At 55.3% G+C, this 19,431-nt stretch overlaps 1 protein-coding gene across 1 annotated transcript; it reads right to left on the reverse strand.

Annotated features, from left to right (window-relative positions):
• Nucleotides 1–1,382: 1,382 nt before the first annotated feature.
• On the reverse strand, nucleotides 1,383–17,171 carry ROBO3 (roundabout guidance receptor 3). Its single transcript, XM_063093248.1, has 28 exons — nucleotides 17,012–17,171; nucleotides 13,653–13,979; nucleotides 13,235–13,392; nucleotides 12,705–12,825; nucleotides 12,289–12,427; nucleotides 11,860–11,987; nucleotides 11,458–11,582; nucleotides 10,022–10,193; nucleotides 9,494–9,699; nucleotides 9,223–9,304; nucleotides 8,762–8,927; nucleotides 8,388–8,554; nucleotides 7,708–7,829; nucleotides 7,304–7,529; nucleotides 6,978–7,099; nucleotides 6,539–6,710; nucleotides 6,203–6,388; nucleotides 5,306–5,329; nucleotides 5,182–5,224; nucleotides 4,881–5,020; nucleotides 4,381–4,575; nucleotides 4,093–4,231; nucleotides 3,743–3,955; nucleotides 3,188–3,339; nucleotides 2,946–3,056; nucleotides 2,571–2,732; nucleotides 1,934–2,121; nucleotides 1,383–1,613 (listed from the first exon to the last, which is right to left on the reverse strand). Exons 1-28 carry the CDS (start codon nucleotides 17,169–17,171, stop codon nucleotides 1,602–1,604), a joined length of 4,158 nt encoding a protein of 1,385 aa, XP_062949318.1. The 3' UTR covers nucleotides 1,383–1,601.
• Nucleotides 17,172–19,431: the final 2,260 nt, after the last annotated feature.

The following is a 19,431-nucleotide window of genomic DNA, read 5'->3' on the forward strand; positions in this document are numbered from 1 at the left end:
GCAACTTACCCTGAGAAGAAAACTCCTGCTTTCAGTGGTCCCAGCCCCACTCCACAAAGAACAGTCCTAGATGGTTTCTTAAAAGACAAAGTAGCTAAATTCCACAAAAGGTAGAACCACCTGTAATGACTGGCTAGTGAACATCCTTCCAAAAAAAAAAACAACAAAGCAGAGAGATGGATCTCGGAGCGGGACTTCCAGGGCCCAAGCCACAGAAAGCCACTGGAGGGCAGGCAGGTCTGTGCCTTCCTCACATGGTGGGAAAGGTCAGGGGCAGAATCCACAAGTTGGGGGTTGCTACAGAGCATGACCAGGATCACAAGAAGACACCTTCAGGGAGGACTGATTCAAAAGCAGACCCTGAAAGGAGGTGCTAATCTCCCAAACCCAGCAGCTCTACCTGGAGGCCACTCTGACTTCAGAGGCCGAGTGGGGCGGGACCGGGGGACTGGGTGCTTCCTGAGCTGTGTTAATCAGGCCAGACTGGGCTGGATTTTCGTGATCTCAAGAGGAGGAATCATTGTTCTGGATACACATCCGTTCCTCTCTATTTGCTTTTCCTTTTTTGGATTTTGTTTTTCTTTTAGCTTCCTGGTAAAATTCCTTTTGAAAACATTCCAACCCTGTTTGTCAGACTGAAAAGGAAAGAGGGATATGTACACACTTAGGTCCAAACAGCAGGCGAGGTCAGAATCTGGGCATGGAGGCCAGTGCCACACCCAGGAGTCCAGGGCAGTTGCTGAGCAGAGGAAGTAAAGCCTCAGGGGACAGGTGAGTGGACAGGCTGTGGGGAGGGAGTGATGGGGACTATGGCCTTCACAGCCAATAGTCCTAACAATTCTGTGCCAGCCAAACTGATCACATCAGGCCCAATCTTGCCAGGAGGTGCCTGTTTGCACATACCCTCTGGGAGAGCCAGCTGGTCTGAGAAAACATGCTCTTCCTCTTTGCCTTGGGTTTTCCCCAGAAGCTCCTCCTTTCTTTGAGTTTTTAAAAATTATTTTTATTGTGAGGGGCATGTTTCCTTACAGAAGAGCAGATATAGCCCAGAGGAGGGCTCTGAAAAGAGCCTGGATTGCTCCTCTGCAGGTGGGACAAGTGTCCATTATTGACTATTTGGAAAGTCTCTATAGTTGTGACTGGGGACAGTGGGCTTCAGCTCCATCAGAAAGCAGGACAGGTCAGTGTCTCTTATCACCTGTCCCCATCCACCGCTTTTGTCAGAAGTTCAAAGAAAGCAGAAGCTATCAGTGTGCATTGATATACACAACCCTCGCAGCTCTCTTCTTCCCAACATCCTGCATAAAACCAGACAAAGAGAACCCAGGGCTCTGATCATACCTTTTTTTAATTGTTTTTTGTTTTTTTACAAATTGGTCTCAGTTAGACAGAGATGGAGAGAGAAGAGCTGGCTCTCTGGCTCCTAGGCCAATGGAAGCCATGGAAGCCAATGGGCTCCATGAAGCCCAAGCATCATTGCTGGGATGGAAGAGACACATCCCTGCTCCTCTTTGCTCCCACTCTCGTTTACCAGGATAGGTAAACCCCTATCCACCCCCTTCCCTGTGGAACTCTCAATATTCTCATTGCTTCATCAAGGGTCATCTTGGTTCCTAGAGAAAGAGAGAGGGAGAGAGAGAGAGAGAGAAAGAGAGGGAGAGGCTGTTTTTGTAAAGCCCTGGCCCAGAGCAAACAGGCCACAGGAGGGGACCAGCCTTTCCCCTAATCCATTCCTCCTATGGGAGCCCCTGCCCCTCTGCTATATGTCATCTTTCTCTCACCCCTTGTCACTTCTTCTACAAGATTATTCCTTTCTCCCTCACTCCCTGGTCCCCCGCTTTTGACATTCCTCCGCAAGCCCTTTTCTACCTTCCTGTTTTCAATCACCCTCCCTAGCCCTCTGCTCTCATTTTTCTGTGATCTTAGCCCCCACCTCACGACATTTCTGTCCTGGCCTTTGGCTCCGGCTCCGGCTCCGGTTTCGTCCAGGGCCCCGAGAGCCCCGAGAGCCCCGAGAGCTGCTGGAGCCCCTTGAAGAGTTGCTGCCAGCTGTGGAACAGGTGCTGGTGCCCTGGCCCCGGGACAGGAAGCTTGGTCTGCTGTATGGGAGCCAGGCCTCTTCTGCAGCACAAGAGAGAAGGGTAGCTGGGCCCAGAACATTGCCACTTGCCCACCTTGCCACCCCAGCCACAGTTCCAGCTCTGGGAGGAAACTGAAGGGCAGGCACAGGGCTCAGCCATCCTGGGGACTGAGGAGAAGCAGAGTGCCCAGCACATGGCCTTGACCTTACAGGCACTCAGAAACCAGAGAGACCCTTGGGAAGGGAGACAGAGCACCCAGAACCCACTCTTTCCCTGTCTGGGCTTCAGTCCTGGAAAAGGACACAACTTGGGGACTACAGGAGATTTTGCTCAGAGACAGAGAAACAAGTGTGTCTCTGATGTTGATCAAATATATGAGCCAACTGAAGGTGAAGGGTGAGCTGGGCACCATCTGCTCTATCAGCATCCAGTCCCAAAGCCCACCTTCTCATGCAGCAGTGGCCATCCGCCCGCCCTGGCCCTCCTTACCATTCAGGTGCAGCCCCCGCTGGGCCCCCAGAGGCACAGCCTGCACTACTCTCCTGTCCCCACTGCGCTCTCGCTCCAAGGAAGACATGCTGCCCACTGCCCTCAGCCCTAAGGCCCAGCTTGCCTCTTCATCTGGTGGCGGCAAGGGTGGTGGGGGCAAGTCTGGGGAGAGACATGTTTTCAGCAGAGCCTCCCGCCTCTCTGGACACTACACCTTCTCCCACCTCCATTCCCTGGCACCAGGAGGCTGTGCATGAACAGCCCAAGATTGGGGTTCACCTGTGCTCCCTCCTCCAGCCCCTGGAGCTCACCTTTGGTTTCCTTCCCATCACCCCCACTGCCTGTCACCATCTCCCAGGTGCATTGTCCCCTCACCCCCAGGGCTTTGCTCCCTCCTGTAGGGAAGAGCCTTGGGTTTCTTCCGGATTTGGGCACGGGCTCCTTGAAGTGGAGGAGTCATCTCCTCAGGCATCTGCCAGGTTCTCCCTGCAGCATTAGGAGACGAGTAGAGGAATGGGTAAGGGAGAGGGCCAGGACAGGAGCCTGAGGGTGAAGAGGAAACAAGCTTTGGAGGGGTTACAGGGAGGAATGGTGAGTTGAGGGTTCTACAGACTCACCTGGGGTACTGCTGGATATACTAGGGACAGGGCTGGGGCTGAGGTGATGGGAGGCTGGGGGGCCAGCAGCCAGGCCATCAGACCTCCTTTCATGGCCACTCAGAGTGGGCTGGGATACACTGAGAGGGGAACCTGGCCCAAGGGGCACCCTCCTGCAATGACATGAGGCCTCAGCATTGGTTCCCTCCAGAAAAACTAAGTGCCTACCATGTGCCAGTCACTGTGCTAGACACAGCCTATGCTCCAATGAACAAGACACAGCTTCTGCCCCACAAGGCCTCCCAAGCTAGGGAAGCATGAGGACAGCCAGGTTTGAAATGCCTCAGAAGGCTTGCAGAATCACTCCAGTGGACAGTCAGTCAGAACGGAGTGAGAGACCTTGTCAGCTTCCACGTTCCTCCCCAAATCACACTTCTACTCTGACACAGCCCTGAGACCTCTGTACCCTAGATCTATTCACGCATCCATCCATCTTTCCATCCATCCTTCCATTTACCCACCGAATAGACATGTACCAAGGGCGTGTAATGTGTAAGGTACTATATACCTCCCTACCTGGGCATCTGATGGAGATGGGGAATGTCAGTGGGGGGCTGGGGAGGGTCAGGAGGTGAGGGGGTGAGAGTGGCTGTGGACTGCTGTCCATAGGAGGGTGTGGGAGAGGGGGTTTCCCCACGGGATGGAGTGACCAGGCATCCTCCACTGGAGCTGGCCTCAGTCAGGTGGCTTCTCTCAGGCATTGGCAGGCACCACTCTTCTGGCTCTGAGCTGAAGGCAAAGAGGCAGGAGAGGAGCGAAGGACTAAGTAGCTTCCATATCTTCCCCTTGGCCTTCCCTTCCTCTGCCAGCGTCTCAGCTGGGCTGGTCCACATATGTAGGGCATCTGCAGCAGGGAGTGTCCTTACCCGCCCTCCAGCTCCTCCTCAGGCCCCTCTAGGCAGCTCAGTTCACAGGAAGGGGGAGGAGGTGGCAGGGCCTCTGGCCAGTTCAGAGAGGGCATCTGCACAGGTTTTCCCAGAAGCTTTACTTTGCCTCCCCTGGTTCCTGAGGGAAGTAGTATGGAGGCACATTGAGAATGGGCAGGAAAGAGCCAGAGATGTGACATGTCAGAAAGAAGTGCCAGGTGAAATGCCAGAGGGTCAGGGATACTCTGGTCAGGGCTACAATGGGGGTATTGGGAATTGCAGTCATACCACTCTCCCCCTGGCTCCACTCTGGTGGAGCGTACTGGCTCCAGGTGCCTGGATCCCCTGAGGTGTGTTGGGGGAAACCCCCATGGAAGGTCTGCAGCTCCTCCCCAGCTGGGTCGATGGTGCTGTAGACGGGACCCTCGCCAGGGGCAACAGTGCCCCGGGCTGTCTGAGCCAGGTATAGGGAGATTCCTGCTTCTGGGGAGGAGAAAGAGGAAGGCCAAGGGAGAAGGCAGGGGGTAGAGACAGAAAAATAGAGGACAACAGGAGAATGGAGGGCAAAAGGAGATCCCACAGGATCAACTTCTCCTCCCACCCTGAACCTTGCATTGCAAACCAGGTTAAAGGTAGGTCTCAGGGAAATGCCCCAGCTCGTATCCTCTCCAAGGACTGACCCGCCTCAGGATGGCTGGGGTTCCTTGGCTCCCCTCAGTGTGCCGCACTAGGTTGAGAGAAGTGTGCTGGGGGTCAAGTGTGCCCCTAAGGGAATTAGAACTCCTCACCATTGTAATATCTGTCGTCTGGGTCAGGATTGCTGGGGCAGCAGCTTCCCCTGGGTTCCTGGGCTGAGGGGCTTCGAGATGGGTGGGGCCACGAGTCTGCTAGCCATGGGTAGGGGGCAGGGCCAAGGCCCATGGGTGGCCTGAGGAAGAGCAGGTGAACGCTGGGGAGGGAGAGCCTCAAGTGGCCAGCAAAGGTAATGGAGGTATCGGGAATCAAGAGTCTTGGGACAGTCACGGTGTTTAGGGCGGGGAGACGCTCATCACGGGAGGCAGTGAGGCCCGGAGAGAAGACGAGAATTACCTGGCACTGGCTCCAGAGAGGCCCTCTGAGTGTGGGAAGGACACTGGGGAAGACGAGGGGGAGAATGAGTGAGAGGAGAGGTCGCACTGGGGATGTGAACCCCACTGGGGCAGAGAAGGCTTACCTGCAGGTGTGTAGGCAAAAGAGGCTTCCGGAAAGGAACCCGCGGGAAGAAGAGGAGGGGAAAGGAGAAGGGTCAGAGATACCCATATGCTTGTCCATTCCTTGGCCCTGGTCCCAATTCCACCACTCAGGCTGCCCCCTGGACCAATTTCTTTTTCTTTTTCTTTCTTTCTTTTTTTTTTTTTTTTTTTTTGACCGGTAAGGGTATGGCAACCCTCGGCACGGTGTTGTCCGCACCACGCTCAGCCAGTGAGCGCACCGGCCATCCCTATATAGGATCCGAACCCGCGGCCTCCGCGCTACCAGGGCCGCTCTCTCCCGAGTGAGCCACGGGCCGGCCCCCCTGGACCAATTTCTGATGAATTTCTGGAGATGGGACTCAGTTATCAGCATTTTTCCAAAGCTCCCCAAGTGTCCTATATGTAGCCCAGATTGAAAACCACTGACCTGAGACTTCAGAATCTCTCCAGAGATTCTCCCCTTACTAGGGAGAAGCAGAACTCAAGTCGCCTCCTTTCAGCGGGCCCCGCCTTTCCACCCAGGCTGGTCTCAAAATTTACAGCCTGGGACCCTGGCCACACCCCCTGCAGGCCCCGCCCCTCCCTCCCCGGCTCCTGATAACGTGCCCCTTTTTTACTGAGACTGCGCTGCAAAGCCTGCCTTCTTCTCGGAGCTTCTCAGGGGCAAATCTCGCCCCTCTCCCCAGATCCAGGTCCTGCCCCCTCTTGCCATCCCTGTCCCCCTCCCCCTAGTCCTGACAGCCCCTTGAGCGACGGCGCCTCCCCCGCCCCTCCCCCAGTGGCTAACCTCGCGGTGCGACCACTCTCCTGACCCCGCCCCTCCCCAGCGGGCCCACCCCCCTCCCTCCAGGCTCGCTCCACCGCGGCGCGGCGCTCACCCGTGTAGTGACTGAGCTCTTTGCGCTGTCTCCGGCGCCGGTAGAGGGCGGCACAGAGCCCGAGCAGCAGCGCCCCGCAGGCCGCGCCGCTGCCCGCCAGGAAGGCAGGCTCCCGCAGCACCCTCGCCAGCCGCTCCGCCAGCCCGGGGCCCACCTCGAGCCCAGGCTCCAGCTCCGGCGGGGACGCTGTGGGGGTCGGAGAGGTGAGGGGAGGAGCGGCCCGAAACCCAGGAGTTGGGAAGGGGCTATTCCTGCCCCTCAGGCACAGCTACCCCAGGACCCCCGCCCCCTGCACGTCCCCCAGCCGGGTCCGCCCACGCCCACCTCCGGACTCACGCAGCTGCACCAACACCGGGGCGCTGGCCACGCCCACGCCAGCGCTGGTGGCCGCCGCGACCTGGGTCCGGTAGAGGAGACCCGGCAGCAGTCCCCGGAGCATCGTGGAGCGTGCCCCGCCGGCCGCGGACCGGTTGAGGTGGAAGCGGCTCTCATTGCCCAGGCACCAGATCTAGGGAGGCCCAGACCCGGGTTTAGAGTCAGAAAGGGGATTCCGGCCTCACAGGGAAACTTGAGTCTCCGAATGGTAGAGGGGGCTTAGCCAGGCTTAATGCAACTTGGAGACTACACTCTGAACCACTCACCTCTCCCCTAATCTCACCCCCAAACCCAAAGCCCGCCCTAGGTTCCCTCCACCCACATCCTAGCCCCTAGGTCTTCCGCCTCCTTCCCCCAGCTCCTCCAGCCCTCCCGTCCAGTTCCTTCTAAAACCCTTTACCTGGTATTCCGTGATGACTCCGTTTTGCTGGGAGGGCAGTGGAGGTTCCCAGGACACAGAAATACTGCTGTTACCGTCACCCCCCAAGGCCACTGTCACTCCTTGGGGGGGACCACTGGGAGCTGGGCCAGGTTGAAGTATGGTGAGAAAGACAGTCATTGCAAGCTGCTCCTCCTGCCCCGACCTCCCCCTCCCTGTTCTAACATCTTAGGGAACTGAGAGGCTCCCTCCTTCCCACCCATTCACCTAGCTCCCCCTGCAAACTTCCATCCTCCCCCGATCCTGCTTCCCATGCGTCCTCCCATCAGCTCTGTGGTGCTCCTTACCCTCCTCAGGAATGCTTCTGGTCACAAGGGGGCTTTCAGACCCCAGCCCCTCCTGGCCTTGGGCTTGCACCTTGACCTGGATTTGGGTCCCTGGAGGGAGTCCTCTTAACACAGTACTTTGCTGGTTTGGGGACTGTAGGTCCAGCACTGTCCAGCTTCCCCCTTCAAGGCCTGCTACCCTCCAAGACACCCGGAAACCTTCGACCAGCTGAACTGGGCCATCCACCTGTAGAAGACAGGACAAGGTGACCAAAGGGCGAAACTGGGGCCATACAGGTCCTCCAGGCCCAGCCCCCTCTCCACTCATGCCACCTTCCCCAGCAACTCACCTCCCACTTTCCTGTACTCATCTATGTTCCCTATCACTGTCCCCACCCTTAACCTTATCCCTATATCATACTCACAGTCCAGGAAACCTGCAGGGTCCGGGGACCAAGGACTATGGGCTCCTGCATATGTACAGCCACTTCAGCCAGTCCCCGCTGGCCTCTCCATGGGTCCTCCACCGGCCTGGATGGGTTGCTGTCTGTTGACCCAAGAGTCCACTTAGCAGAGGCCATCAGGGGCATGGAGACATGACTGAGAGTGTACTCAGGTCCTACCTCTGTCCCGCCCCATAGACTGTACTACTTAGTACTCCAGAGCACACCCCAGGATCAGAAGGGGGTTGGTCAGGGAAATAGCTTCCAGAGGTGGGCTTGGGTGTCCAGCTAACATGAGTGTCCTTTCTACATAACTACATATGCATCCTTTAAAGTCCTCAGTTCCTCATCTCTGACATCAAGATGACCCCTCCAAGGTCCCTTTTAGTCTTAATGATCTATATTATCTATGGGTAAAAGGCTCAGAAGTGAGGAGCTACCAAGATGAATGAATACCCTCTCCTTTTCTCCCACTCCCTCCTCTCTTGTTCCTGCAATGAGAGGGAAGCATGGCCTTCTATTCCAGGCTGGGCCACCGGTATAGACCTGGCAGAGCAGGAAAGAACTGTATGAACTGCCACAGTGCCATGGTTTTGGGGAGGGAGGTGCTCTGCCATGTCACATGTCATATCCATGAGCCCAGGCACTCTGACCTCACTCACCCTGCGTGCGGACAGGCTCAGAGACAGGGCTGGGCTCACTGAGGCCCCAGGCTCCCACAGCTCGCACCAGGAACAGATAGATGGTATTGGGCTGCAAACCACTGACCGTGTGTGTCTCCAGCTGCACACCATCTGCCACTGTCCGCCACGTGTTGCCAGCTGCTTGGCTACAACAGGAATGAGGTGACAGGGCTGTCTAAGCCAGGAACCCCCAACCTGTCTACTCCATCTCATCCATTCTCTATGGACCACTACTACCTCCTCACTTTGGAAGAGGGGACTGGAGAATTCCTCCCCACAGTAGCAAAGACCCTAAGGACATACGGTCCCCTCCCTTTAACTCTCCAGCTTTGCAATGAAACTTTTCTCCATACCTGAAGGCTTCTATCACATAAGAGGTGACTGTGGCTCCAGCCTGCAGATTAGGCTTCCAGGTCAGGGTAATGCTGTTCTTGGTGATCTCAGTGACCATTGGCTGAGAGGGAGGCCCCGGAGGGACACGGGTTTCCGTAGGGGGGTCTGGTGATGCTCCCCAGTCTTCTGCAGTGGAAGATAATCTTTAAGTAGAAGGATGGGAAAAGGATGGCCCCAGTGTAAACTGCCTTCTTTCCAGAGGAGCTGTGACAGTGGTGACAGTCAGAGGGGGACATAGTATACTAACCCCTACTGACATCTGCCTCCCAGGGGCACAACTTCTGTCCTCCTCATTCCCACCACTAGGGCCATGGCATTTGGAAGATAAGATTAGTCCTTGGGTTTGGGGAGGTATTGACTAACTTTGAAGAAGATTTGGAGAAAGGGGCGGGCAAAACAAGGGAACGAAGGAAAAACTCACCCCGCATCCTGAGCCAGCCACTCCATGTGGCCTCCCCTATGGAACTCTTGGCCACACAGCTGTAGAAACCCACATCCATCTCCTGTAGGGGAGGGTAGAGCACAGGCTAACTGGGAGGGGTGACAGAAGGATGGGGAGGATGTAGGACACTTTAGGGGGTCTGAGACAACAGAGTGAAGATATGAGGCCTAGTGGGTACTTACTTACTAGAGGTGGGAATGTGGACCAGATAGCCATTCTCAGTTACTAGGGCCCCAGAGGTGACACTCACCTGCACTTTAGTGATGTGCAGTGTGCCATTGGCCATTAGGTTGAACTGGAGGTCATCCGCCTGCAGCCACTGGCCATCCTTCTTCCACTGGACACTGGGTTGAGGGTTCCCAGTCACTCTGCATGGCAGCCATGCAGAGGAGCCGAGTGCCAGCGTCTGATTGGCTGGTCCCTGGAGGATGACCGGAGGCATCCCATCCAAGGAGGCTGCAAAAGGAAGAATTTAGAGTACTCAGGGGAGGAGCCTATGTTCAGGCAACCAGCCCCTTGTCCTCATCCGCTCCTTTACCTTCTCATCAAACCCCGCCCCCCAAAAAAGGGGGCTTTGATAATCAACTGTACTCTCTCTGCCTGGGACCAGCCATCTATTAGTGATTTCTGCTGCTGGTTTCCAAATTTCAAGGACATGCCTCAGGAACACGGTTCTACCTTTGCAGACATATTTCATAGAACCCAAGAGAAACAGATCCCTTTAAACCATTCTTTCCTCCCAGGCCGTGGGTCCAGCCCTATCTCCATGGGCATGTACCTCCTTTTATCTCCAGCATGGCCTTGGCCAGGATGCTGCCAGCCACACTGACAGCCTGGCACACATAGTAGCCAGCATCCCCATGCTGCACTCCAGTGATGTTGAGCTGGCCTCTTGGAGAGACTGAGAAGCGCCCCGTGGGCTGAAGCGTCTGGCTGGCAAAAAGCAGGACCTGGAGGCAGAGCAAGGAACCAAGGTGGGGAATAGACAGGCAGTTGGGCGGGAGAGTTCCCCAATTCCCATCAACCCTGGAATCCAGAGAGTTCCTAAGGTTCTAGTTCATACTCTATTCCCAGCCAGCGATGTGACCTTGGGCACAGTTATTAATAGGTTCATTTAATAGTTAAACCTATTCACAAAAATGAGGAAATTTTATTAGATGATTTTGGAGTCCACTTCCCAGCTCTGTGACTTATTAGTGGGAAAACTCTAAGTAAGCTATTTAACCTTTCTGAGCCCCAATTTCCCTAAATTTGACACTTACAGGATAGTTATGAGGATTAAATGAAGTAGTCATCCATAAGTCTTCTAACACACTTTGTGACAGATGTTAAATAATTTCCCCTTCTTTCTGGCTTTAACATTTTTCATTAGATAGATACATGGAAAGTAGGGAAGCAGGTTTGGGTCTGAGGATAAATGGACCATGCTGAGCCGCTGACTAATACGTATTCCCATCCCCTCCAACTATCACCATTTTTATTCATGTAAAAATCTAATTTAAATGTCCCAGGTGCTAGAGAAGATGTTGGAAAATTGTGACTGTGGCTTTGGAATGAGATAGTGGGTTGCCTGGGTTCCTGGTGGGGTGGGGTTAATCAGACTTATTTTGTTATACCGACCCTATTTCCTAGTAGCAAAATTCTAGCCCTTCCCATAGAGGGAGTGACTTATGTTGTAACTTCAGTTAATGTTCATTCTGGTTGTGTTCTGGGATTTGTTTGCTAGGTTGAAGAGGGATGACTGTGACCTCCTCCTGGGGGAAGTGTCTTGACAGCTATTACATTAGTATAAACAGAAGAGCAAGTAATTTTCTACCCTGAGTAGCTTTGGTTCAATACTCAGTTCCCAGAGCAGTATGTTATGTCCAAAGCCGAGGCCCAAGGAGCCTGGGGGAGGAGGGATCTAGTTGTGTTTGTCACTTCTTCAAGACAGCCCTTCCCAAAATGGAAAGATTCTCCAAGGAGTTACATCCAGGACTGTTCGCTACTACCTAAACATATTATTGTCACTTATAAAACAGTGTCCAACATGTCCCAGGCCTTTAATATTCGTAATCTTATTTAATCCCCTCAAATAACTTTCAGGGGTTTCTGGGAAGGCTACCAAAGGTCAAACAGAAGCCCCAGAGAATGTCTGCAGAATATAGAGGAAGGGAGGGAGGCTGTGACCCAGAAGAAAAACTGGTTGGAAAGGCCTTGGAGATGGCCACCTACTTGACTCCCTTCCTTCTGCCAGAAGATGGCAGGTGGGGGGTTTCCTTTGGTCTCGCACTGGAAAGCCACACTCTCTCCAGGAGCCGCCATCTGGTCCTGGGGCTGCGTCACCAACTGGGGTGGGACTGGGAAGCAGGGGGTGAGATAAAGGAACAAGGAGTCAGTGGTACTAAGAAGGGAGACTGACGGAATAGAGAGAGAAGCCAAGGCTGGCTTAAGTCACAGCAGATGTCCATCTCTTGCTGTTTAGCTTTCTCCTCCCCTCTCTCCTTCCAGGAGTCTCAGGTGACCCACCCACATCTCCTGCTCTGTCCTTTCTCCCCTATTCTCCTCCACTCTGACCCATCCTCTGCCTTCCTTCATCTCATCCCTGCTGCAGGCAGTCCCAGGTGGAACCCTCACCGTGAACAGTGAGGGAGCCAGATGCTTCAGCGCGGCCCATGCTGTTCTCCGCCACACAGGTGTAAGTCCCTTCATCTTCAGCACTCACGCGCCCAATCCAAAGGCTGTGGTCACTCCGGATCTCATACCTGCTCCACTCCCCACCCGCAGGCTGGGTTGGCCACAGCTACAGATCCCTTTTCTCTCCCCCAGGACAGACACCAGGGTCATGGTACATAAAGATATGGCAGGATTCAACAGGGACAGAAGCTGGAACTCATGGACCAATGAATAGAACTGGGGACTGGATAGGACAGGGGCCAAAGGCTCTGGGGAACAGACTTTTCTGTGCCCTCAAGTGAGAAGGTGTCTGTGTTCCAGTTTTCTAGGGCAGGGAAGGCTCTTGAGCTGGTTGGGTCTCCTTACAGGCAGGAAGAGGGGATTTCTCACCTGCCTGTGGGCAGTTCCCCGTCCTCCTTGCGCCAGTGTAGATGAGGTGGGGGATCTCCCTGCACTTCACATAGGAAATTCACAGGGGCATCAGCCAGGACCACCTGATTCACTGGTCTGCGCAGGAATGAGGGACGCTCTACAGGGTGGGAGTGAGTGAACACTCAGGGGGTCTGTGCATCTACTTAGTCCCCTGGCCACCTGCTCCCATAACTCCAAAAATCCCTTTGCCTGGGCCAGCCCATGGCTCACTTAGGAGAGTGTGGTGCTGATAACACGAAGGCCACGGGTTCAGATCCCTATATAGGGATGGCTGGTTAGCTCACTTGGGAGAGTGTACTGACAACACCAAGTCAAGGGTTAAGGCCCTCTACTGGTCATCTTTAAAAAAAAAAAAAAAAAATCCCTTTGCCTACCCAGTACCACAAGTTCAGCTGCCCCACTCTCCCGTTCTCCTGCCATGTTGGAGGCCACGCACACATACATCCCTGCATCACTCTTGAGTGTATGTGACATCATCAGCTTCCCTCCACGGATCTGCAGAGCCATCAAAGCACATACATATGTGTGCATATATGTATATATAAAGCATATAGTATATATGGTTTACATATATATAACATTTATTTGATCCTCACAGCAAGCCAATGAAGGAGACCAGTGAAGTTGACCCATGTGTCAGATAAGGAGTCCCCGCAGCATTATGCTCCCCACCGTTCTTATACCAAGTCCAACCTACCCTCCTTATCCCTCATTCAATAGCTGACTCTCAGTCTCTGGCCAGCTGATGCCCTGATCTCAAATCTTCCATCTTGTCATCTCCAAGACATTATTCTCTGCCTCTTCAAGACGCTTAGATGCAGGCCTTCCTCCTTGAGACGGCCCTGGACCCCTAGCCTATGGTCCTGCCTCTCATGGGGTCCCCAGCCATGGCCCCGTCCCTCACCGTGATCCTTCCCTCTTCCTCCTTGACTCTTGCACTGTCCTTCTTCCAGGACACGGAGGGCTCCGGGTGGCCGCGGGGGGGCACGCACTCCATTACTGCTGGCTCCCCCACTGCCACCACCACGTTCCCAGGAGACTGCCGGAAATCATCCCGGAGGACTGAAGAAGGGTGGGGAAGCGGGGCAGGGAGGGAGGGATAGGTCAGGAGAATAAACAGGGTGTGCGGTGACATAGCTGGATGAGGACACAGGAAAGTTTTGTCTTGGAGAGGGGTTGAATGGGCATTAGAAACCAAAACTCGCGGTCCCAAAGGAAGATGCTGAATGGGCTGAGATCCCTGGGGCCGGGTCTGGGTCAGATTTCCCTCCCGCCTCCCCCAGGCTCTGAAAGCAGCCCGCTAACAACCATGGGACTCTCACCTGCCACTTCCAGCGAGGCGTTTCTGCTTGCCGCTGCCCCCAGGTAGTTGCGGGCCACGCAAGTGTAGACACCCTCATCCGGCCGCGCACGGCGCCCGTGCACGATGCGCGGGAAGAAGAGGGCACCGCTGGGCAGCAGCAGGCGGTGTGCGCGTGGGTCCTCGCGCGCAGTGGCCACGCGCGCCCCGTTCTTGTACCACTCGATGTTGGGTCGAGGACGGCCTTCAGCGCGGCAGGGCAGCGTGGCGGGCTCGCCCCGGGAGACCAGCAGGTCTGGCGGCTGCTCCACTATGCGCGGCATAGCGTCCTCCGGCCCAACCTTTGACCCTGGGAGCAGGGGGTGACGCAGAGCATTTAGACTGGGAAACCGGGGGGAGAGATTGAGGCTCCAGAGGGAAAGAGAACCCTACCGCCGTCTCATCGCCTGCTCTTCGTCTGCTAGAGCGCAGTCCCCGCCTGCCCACCTTTGCCCACCCTCTCCCTCTGCAGGCTCCAATATCTCCTTATTGGCAGATGCTCCCAGGTTCTTAGTCTCGAAAGCAGATGCCCTCAGACAGGCAGATCAGTAGAGGAATCAGGACGAAACTCCTAGGCCGGCTCTCCACACGGCCTAAAGACCCCCTGCCTTATCTTCTGCCAAGTTTAAGTAGGGAATGGCTGGGCTATGGCTTGGCGAGAGGCAGCCTCGCGCCGACTGGTTTTCAGTCCCCACCTGCACTGGTTAGCAGATCGTCCTTGCTCAGTGAACAGCCATAAGGGGCGCTCCAGAGCCAATACTTCGTTCTTCATTGACCTCTGCATGGTCCCGGTTGTGAAATGGAGAATATGGACCTGCCTGGGGCCCCTCATGAAAGTGGAGACGTGGGTGATAGGGCTGGGCCTGCGGCTAGGAGGGGTTCTTCACCTGAACTCTATGAATGGACGCAGAGCTCTTCTTACTCACACTCCGGACAATCACATGTAGCCGGGCGTTGTTCTCAAATGATAGGGGAAATGTGAGTAATGCTCCTTTTCCAGAGAGGTGCATAGTTTTCAACAGATTGTTCTACTGGTTGATGTAACCAAGAAAGGCTAAGAACCACTGGAAAAGGGATTCCTCTACTTCCCTTGTTCACTCGGACCAGGTCATCTGCATATTCTGTCCCTGACTCTCACTTGGCCTACAGACTTTCATCTTCTGTCGCACCATTTGGGACCTAGGATCCCTGAACCTGTTATATACCCTCAGCTCCCGATCCAGCCATCCGAAGTGGATTTGTAACCCATGGTGGCCAGTAGGCGCCGCTGCAGCCTTGCTTAATCTGGTGTCCTTAACTAACCAGGGGACTACTCCAAGCATCTGTTCCGCCCCTCCCCCCGCCCCCGCCCCTCCCACCCTGTTCCAAAATCCGCAGGGACCTCTTGCTTCCAGCCCTGGTGTGGGATTGGGTTTCACTTCCCACCCCTCCTCTTAGAAGTTCTGGTGTAGACAAAGCTGGACCAGTCTACAGCTGCCGCTGTCCTGGGGACTTTATTTAACTGGTGGAGACAAGAAGAACGGTTTCTCCTCCACTAGGGGAAGGGAGTAACTTTCTCAATCTCCTCTCTTCCCAATGGAAACCTCTGCTTCTCATCCATCTCTTCTCCATCCCACCCCAGTGCCAATTTGGGCACACCCCATGGTGAGCGACACTGGAGCAACACTCATGCGTTGGCGCCGAACCAACCCGGGCTGAATCTCAGACTTTGACACTTTCTAGCTGTAAGAATTTAGGCAAATTATTTAACTTCTCTGAATCCCAATTTCTTTATCTGTAATGTGGGAGTAGTGATAGGGTTGTCACAAGATCACAAAGTATATAAATCACTTGGGAGATAAATATGGCTATTCTACCATTTATTCCCCTCAGCACACTTTACCTTCCTTATCTTGGCTCCTAGCTGAATCAGATTCCACCAGGCCCCAGTATCTTCTTCCTATTCTTATAACCCTCGGTGTAATGGAAATAGACTTAGATCTGTTATTGCCAAGGTTTTGCTTCATGCTTCTTTTGTGACCGCTGAAATACCATTCGCTCTCTGTAAATTCGTTTCCTCAGGGACAGAATGTGACTATCAACGCCTTCCCTACATAACTCACTAAATTTTCAGGCTTGAATGAGACAATGTCTGGTGAAAACCCTGTGTAACAGCGCTGGACGAGCAGAGGCCTGACTCTCTGGAGTTTCGGCAAGAAGGGATACCGCCTGGGAAGCTACGAGGGTCGTGAGACTGGAGAATCTGGGCTCATTCCCCGTCCTCTTCCTCCCCACTCCTTCCGTAAATACTACACCCTTCTGAACAGCCCTTTCCCCTAATTCCTGTAGACACAGCTGTGGGCGACTTTCCCTGGAATTTCTTCCTGTCATTCCCGGTCTCAGGAGATGCTTAGACATCAGCCTAATGAATAGCTAACAGCCATGCTAATGAGGCTCTGGGGCTCCTCCCCCAGCACCTGGAGTACCCCACACACAAGCACACACACATTGCCCGGGTCTCCTTTCTTGCCAGCTTCGAGTCGCCAGCAGAGGACCTGCTACTAGAATGGAGTGGGTCGAGCTGGAGGGATGTGAATCGGGGAGCACCTGAAGGAAACCACCCCGCAGAGATGTCGCGGAAAGCGGAGTTCCGGACACGGCCGGCAGGGGGCGCGATGGGGCCTCGCCCCAGGCCGGCTGCCTCCACACCGCGCTAGTGCAGAGCGCAGTCATTTATCAGTCACTGTCATTAGCGGTAACGACTTCGCCGCCCGCACCGCCAGCCCGCAGCAGCTCTGCCGGGGTGAAGCGGCTGCGAGTCCCACAGCTGAGAGACAAACTTCTAAGTTTCCTTCACATGCCATCCCTGTCTCCCCTGTAGCAGACACATCCAGTATTTTGACTTCCTCCCTCGTCCTGAGTGAGTTCTTGGAAAACTTCGGGTCCTGGCGGAAGGCCTGCTACCCGGGTGGGTCACCCAGTGGCTCGGTTTGGCCCAGGCCCGCCGGCGACCGCGCCCCCTGCTCTGCCCTCCCTGCTGTGGCCGGGGCCTTTCTGAGCTCGGAATTTGCCCATCACCAGCACGGATATGCTCACCTGGGGTGGGCGTGGGGGGCGGTTGGGGAGGTGGAGATTAAAGAACTCCTCAGCCTTCTTCTCCCAAGCCCTTGACCTCCCTGGGAGACCCCCCCGTAGGTGATCAAAGCTCCAAGTTATCCCGTGACCCCAACTACCTGGGGAGAGCTGGGAGGTGCCGCTCGGTCCTGGACCTCCCTTTAGAAGCGCCTTCGCCTTCCCCTCCACGCCGCCCTCTCACCTCACCCTTATACCCGATTCCAACGTCCCCACGGGACAGGGTCTCACCATTGAGAGCGGGATCGCCGAGAGGCAGCAGGCTGTGGTTGAGAGTCGCCAGCGAGGAATTGAAGCCGAAGAGCAGCCCGCTGGAGTTGGAGATGTCCCCGGCCAGGGAGTCCGCGAACAAGTTCATCTGCAGCAGCGTTTTGAGCAGGTAGCGCAGCATGGCGCCACCAGTCTGTCGCCGGGGCTGGGGGCTCGGGGCCCAGCCCCTGGGTCTGAGACCCGCGGGCCGGGAGCCGTAAGCCCCTCCACAGCCTCTGCGCGCTGCCGCAGCCACGGTGCCGCTGTCCTGCCCGCACGCCTGGGTACGGTCCGTGCCTCCGCGCGCCCGCCTCCTTCCCGGGTCCTTCTCTCCACCCCCCAGTGCCGGAGTCCCCTGGGAACTGGGCAGGCGGAAAGCAGGTGCCACGCCGATCACGGCGTAATTAAGGGATTAATCCGCCTCCCTCCACCTTACCGCACCCCCAATCCCCCACCCCCACTCCCAACCCCAACCCCAACCCGACAGCCACTAGCGGGGCAGGAGACTAGAGGCGCGTAACGTGCAAGTTAGAGTCACCGCCCGGCGCGCGCTCCTTTCCCCGCGTCCTGCTCTAGAGGCGGCGGGAGAGTTTCCCTCCTTTCTGAAAGCACCCAAGATGAGGGACGAGGCTTTGTTGTACTCTGCGCTTCTGCCCAGCTTTAGAACAGAAATCTCTCTTCTCCTTTCCCAGCCCTTAGGGAAACCGAGGCAAAGCGCAAGCAGACGTTCCTTTAGCTCTTGAAGTCCTGGCTTCGATTCCCTCCCAAGTCCCGGGGCCTAGCGACGGAAGAGCAGGAGGCTGGGATGGTTTGCCGCTGGAGTTGAGACTGGGAAGAGAAAAATTCTACGGCGGGTCCACCCCTTTAACTCCTAGTCGCCTGGTCTGCAGCCAGGAGGCCAGAGGATGGGGTGGCACGCCCAGACCCAGGAGTCCTGCTCCAGACACGCTGGTCTAGGAGTTCCTGCAGGAGAGTCAGAACACGGATAAAACTGGAGGGAAACCCAGGCAATTCGCATTTATTTGCATACTTTTGCATTACCCTGCCCTGACATGTTTTATTAAATGGTTTTACATTTTTGAGGAGACTGAAGGGAAGCCAAGTGGTCTAGGACAAAGACAAAGAGAGCAATATGTTATCTGTAAAAGCAAGTGCACGAGAAGAAAAGGGATTGACTCAAATTCGTGCAAATCTGTTCGAATCTGATAACCGTCATCCTTATGAGGGGGAGGAGGAACCCAACAACAAACTATGACCCCCCCTCCCTGCTTGCTTCTGACTTTCTTGGGGTTCTTTCTACCTGAAGATGTCTCGGTTACCCGCCCCCGCGAACACACACGCACACTTTCCTAGACTGGAGATGGCGTTGGGATGTCAGGGGAAGAGAGAGAGCGGGTGTTCCGATCTGAGTAGGGCTCTGCTGCTAAGTGAGCGGCGGAGTTCTGGCTCAGCCATAGGGCTCTGCGTGGTGAGACATCTCACAGCGCTGTTTCGAACCGGGGAGGCTGAACAGGTCGAGATTAGAGCACTTCAGGCAGAGAGCCCTCGTGAACCCAAAGCGTCGTCAAGGGGTGGGAGGCTTGTCCCACGACTCCTTCCTCAACCCACACGCCTCACTGTGGAGCCTCCAACTAACGGGTGCTTAGTGGTCTTCCTACCTCTTCGCTTAAGCTCTGGGCCTGACTTCGGAAGACCCGAAACACGCAGGGGGGCAAGGGGCTGAACGGCCTCGCGGGGGGCAGCGCCCTGGGAGCTAGTCTTTCTGGCACCCCATCTGCTGGTGCAGGACTAGGCCCGGGTGCCCCCCACCCCCATCCCCACCCAGAAGACTTAAATCCTAGCAGACCTCGAGGCTGAGAAGGGTTGGGGTAGGTGGGAGATGGGCTAGCAACACATTCTAAAGCACCAGGATACTAAGAGATGTGCTGTCTATCCCTTGCTCCAGGGCAAGGTGGTATTCAGGTAAGAGAGATGGCAAAGGGTATACCAGGGGTCTTCAAAAAGTTCATGGAAAGATTTGTATTATCTTTTTATTACATTTCTCCCCACCGGAAATCTATCCTTCCAGGAACGACCAACCCAGATGTGGGTTCCAGTTCTATATTTGTTAATTACAAGATGTCACTGCTTTGGACCTCAGTTTCCCCATCTGGTAAGGAGGCATTGGACAACTTGATCTGTTCTGACCCTTCAAGATATATTTGCGATTCTGGGGCCCTTTGCTCCCACCCCTGTTGACTGTGGTTACCCAGGTTCCATCACGTCAGAGGGTGAACCAGGACAGAAATCCAGCGTCCTGGCACCAGGCCCTGCTCTGGGGCAGGGAGGGCTGGAAACCCTCCCACCATCAGGATCCTGCCCCTCATAATCCCCTGATTTGCTCCTGGCTAGTCTCTCCGCAA

This window comes from Cynocephalus volans, chromosome 4, assembly GCF_027409185.1.
Source record: "Cynocephalus volans isolate mCynVol1 chromosome 4, mCynVol1.pri, whole genome shotgun sequence".
In the NCBI taxonomy this organism is placed as follows: Eukaryota; Metazoa; Chordata; class Mammalia; order Dermoptera; family Cynocephalidae; genus Cynocephalus; species Cynocephalus volans.